Source organism: Loa loa, assembly GCF_000183805.2.
Source record: "Loa loa unplaced genomic scaffold supercont3.26, whole genome shotgun sequence".
NCBI classification, from domain to species: Eukaryota; Metazoa; Nematoda; class Chromadorea; order Rhabditida; family Onchocercidae; genus Loa; species Loa loa.
The window spans coordinates 359,593-363,553 of record NW_018108206.1 but is presented as its reverse complement, the minus strand read 5'-3'; the positions used below and the strand labels follow the sequence as shown (position 1 = coordinate 363,553).

At 31.0% G+C, this 3,961-nt stretch overlaps 2 protein-coding genes across 2 annotated transcripts in view; both read right to left on the bottom strand.

Annotated features, from left to right (window-relative positions):
• Positions 1–1,223: 1,223 nt before the first annotated feature.
• LOAG_16898 (hypothetical protein) lies at positions 1,224–2,367 on the bottom strand (the record flags this gene model as incomplete). Its single annotated transcript, XM_020449550.1, has 3 exons — positions 1,224–1,386; positions 1,807–2,125; positions 2,350–2,367. 3 exons carry the CDS (start codon positions 2,365–2,367, stop codon positions 1,370–1,372), a joined length of 354 nt encoding a protein of 117 aa, XP_020306911.1. The 3' UTR covers positions 1,224–1,369.
• A 59-nt stretch (positions 2,368–2,426) lies between these two features.
• The window catches only part of LOAG_16897 (hypothetical protein), a gene marked incomplete at both ends in the record, with an annotated part of 6,797 nt that continues 5,262 nt past the window's right edge, over positions 2,427–3,961 (bottom strand). The window contains 4 exons of the mRNA XM_020449549.1: positions 2,427–2,534; positions 2,806–2,994; positions 3,247–3,477; positions 3,580–3,843. Coding sequence (XP_020306910.1) covers positions 2,427–2,534; positions 2,806–2,994; positions 3,247–3,477; positions 3,580–3,843 — 792 coding nt within the window. The remainder of the gene's footprint in view (positions 2,535–2,805; positions 2,995–3,246; positions 3,478–3,579; positions 3,844–3,961) is intronic.

Sequence of the window (3,961 nt, the reverse complement as noted above, 5' to 3'; positions counted from 1 at the left end):
TATAAACCAAGTTCGAAACTCTAATTCTCGGGATACTGGAAGAGGTGCCATTGACCTTAACATGAGATGAATGTTCCCTTTCTTTGAAATCTAAGAAATCCTACACTTATAATAAAAAAAAAAGAAAAATCATCTAAAATCTTATTCGGGAAATGTCAAGTTGGTCGTTTAAAAATTAATAGGCTTTGGAAAAGATCATAAAGAAAGGAGGAAATCAAAAAGAATCAAATTTAAAAGTTTCCGAAAGCTTGAATCTTCGCAAGTTTCTAAATTCTGTCATAATTGGCCTGATTCAATTTATTCAAAGTAATTTCGGATTTACGGTGTTATTTCAAAGTACCATGCCTTTTCATCTCCAAATAATTTGGTCAGAATGTGTTTTTATTGAAACTATGAATCATCTCTATCAATCATATATTTCATGAATATAAAATGAAACATGAATGTTATCAAATAGGTAAAAGAGAGAAAGTAAAGAGATACGCATACAAATTAAAATCAAAATATTTCAAGTATTACATTAAAAAAAAAAAACGAGAGAAATTTTGCAAGCGAAACAGAAAAAATATTCAAACCAAATAATAATTATCAATTCACAAAAGAAATATTAAAATGAAATATCTAACAAATGACACATGCATGCACACATACACACACATACACACACACATACACACATACACACACATACACACACACACACACATACACACACGTCTGAAAATAGGTGACACCAAAAAAAGTTGCAAATAAAAAATCCGCTTATGTAAATATTTGAAATAACAAAAATGAAACAATAATACACGGGTATTCACTCACAATATATTCCAATAATCATTTTAGAATTTCAATTAAACAAATAAAAAATTTTCAAATTCCAAAAAAAAACAATGAAAATGTAAAGCAAGTTTGTATGATGGATGGATAAGAGATGACATATATCAAACAATGTTTAAATAATGACAGTGTAAGATGTTAAAGAATGATAAAACTCAATTTACATGATTATAGCATATGATGAATTTTCCGCTTTCTCAAATGTTATCAATAATAGGTAAGCGTAAAGAGAACAATATCCTCATGAAAATGAAAAAATGATACGAAAATAAACAAATATAAATTTAGTTTCCGATATGTTTCACCGATGTTTGAATTTATTTCACAGCACTTCCAATTAAAATGAATGAGAATTGATTCAATTCATTTTAAAATTAGAAAAATGCAAAAAAAAAAGAACTGCAACATATTCGGCAAGAACTGATAATATAATAACTTGGGCATAAGTGTATACTGCAAATCACTTCTTTACACCGATCGTCACTATCAGTAGGAAAAGTTTACATTAATTGTAATATGAAGTAAGTTGGCATTAATCGCACTTCACAACTATAAATTGTTTGAATCGTTACAAGTATGTTACTACAGTAAGCATTTGCAACAAGAAAAAGTCACCATAAAAAGATTCATAGATTCATTGGCCTATAACATATTCACACCATATTCATACCATTCAAAGTAAAAGCATGAGTAAAAAGATGAAATTATTTCAAAAATTTTGAAAGACTTTAAAATTTGAAAATTTTTGAAAGTATAGTGATAGCCGAAATCCATTACTGAAAAATGAGAACTTCAAATGAAACTAAAAACTACTAGAAAAGTTGTTAAAAATAGTCGAATCAATCGTCATCAGTAAACTTTGGAATTTACAAAAAAAAATTTTCATAGATAAATCCTAGGAATATAAAAACAAGAAAACGAAGAAATAAGCTCATAACTGTTCATCACCCGAGGAAGGTAGAATTTCACCTGGAGATGTCATATCACCGTTCGATCCGACTGACGATGAAACGCTTCCAACTGTAGATGTAATTGTTTTTGGTATTGTTGCCGATGTTACTATAGTTACAGGTTTTTTATAGGTACCATGAATGATACTACCATCACCAATTCCAACTCTACTGCCTTCAAAAGTGTCATCATCCATAAATGCAGTTGAGGAACGTCGAAAATTATTCTTTACCCATCGAGCAAATTTATTTACTTTAGTACCAATATCAGAATGTGTATTTCCGGTTTGTGAAGTGGATGATGTACTACTTTTACGTTTTATTTCCTCTCGTAAAGTCTGAAATATTATTTTATCATGAATGTATGACAAATTTTATCAGTGACAGAAGCGATCATTTCAAAACTCATCTCTTCAACCATCCTATTCATTTATATTTTCATTGTAGTGACCTTAAAAAAAAAAACTCATTTCTGAAGTAGGCTAAAGAAGAAAAAACTTTAAAAGCTCAAAATTTAAGGTGAACATCAACCTATTATGCAAATTACATGAATGAAGATCACCTGGCGAATGATATCCATATCGCTGAGTGTATGCCTCCTCCACAGCTCTCGTCGATTACTTATTTTAATTCGTGTTTTCATTTTAGATCCATCACTAGATGATTTTTTTCACTGTATTGAACTGTTGGAGTTGGTATTCCATCCGCCATTTCGGATTCCGAAAATGCTACATGAGATCGATGAAGCTACAAAAAAAGACCAATTAAAGAGTGACATTTGTTTACAACATCACTGAAACTTCTACCCAATTAAAACAGCTAAAATTGATTCAAAATTTCAAGAATTGCTTCGCGCTTCAGATATTCCATTATAATTCACTTCCTCAAAACTTTAAATCTATTTCAAACTCAATTTAAATAAATCGAAGTTCTCTATCCGAACAAAAAAAAAACGAATGTTATTTTTTTCATTATTTATACTGACAAAAAGTATGAATGAATTAATAATTTATAGCACCTTTGGCTGACTTTCTGAACGTTTCTTCTCAGTGATAAATAGATATTGGCATGATGAAGGTATCTCAAGTATGGCATCTTCTGGATCTCTTGAACTACTATAGCAATCTTCACTAATGGATGATGGCGCTCCATGATGAGATCGGTTGAAAAGACCAGAAACTTCGGAGGAAAAATTAAGCTGCGTTGTCTGAGCAAAAAAAAAAAATAATTGGTGGAAATCAAAATTCCCTTAAAATTAAAAGAGAAAAAATGTAAATTCCAGTAGTACTAGAACTGCTTCAATAATGCAATATCATGATCTTTTTCATCCTACAACATTCTTTTTTTTAACTAATTGATACGATTAAAATACTCTACTAAATGATACAAATTAGTAAACGTAATACTGCCTCTATTTTATTTCTATATGGAAACCAAAAATCTTTTACAAACCACTTACTTCTATAGCTTCTAAATCAGGATGCCTAGGTGATGCACTAGCATTACGGGTATATGGTGATAAATCACTGGATGCATAATCACTACTTGCAGCAGCCAAATGATCAACGCAAGAAATGGTAACAGGAACTGTCAAAGGTGCAGATGATGTCGTACTATAATCAGATGTTAATGAAAGAGCATCTGTGGATGAAAAATCTTCTGCTGTTGTCTTCATTGATGGCGTTGATTTCTGAAAAGTGTAAGTTTCAAAAACTGGGATATGAATTTCAAAACTATTAAGATTTTTTTTTGATAAAATTAATGAAATCATTTCCAAATATCAATATAATACCTCGCCATGAGTCTTTTGTTTTAAAGAACGTTTTGTCTTCATTCCCACTTCAACGTCACGTCTTTCGAGTGCAGTAGAAGCCCATCCTTGGAGTTGTTGTAGGCGCCGAATCTTCTCACGTGTTTCAGCGCTCAAAACATCAAGAGTGGGCGAAGATGCCAAATTCAGATGTCGGGAATGATTGACGAGTTCATCCAGATCAGCATAATCATCCAGATCCGCATCAGTACCAGCAATAAAAATCCGTCGTGCAGAATAAATTTCCTGAAAGTCAAATTTAGCCACAACAAAAATGTGCATTCGCGCAATTTTTAAACAGCATAATATTGCACTTGCAAAAAAGTACTTACTACTATTTGTAAACTATAAGTCAGGGAAATAA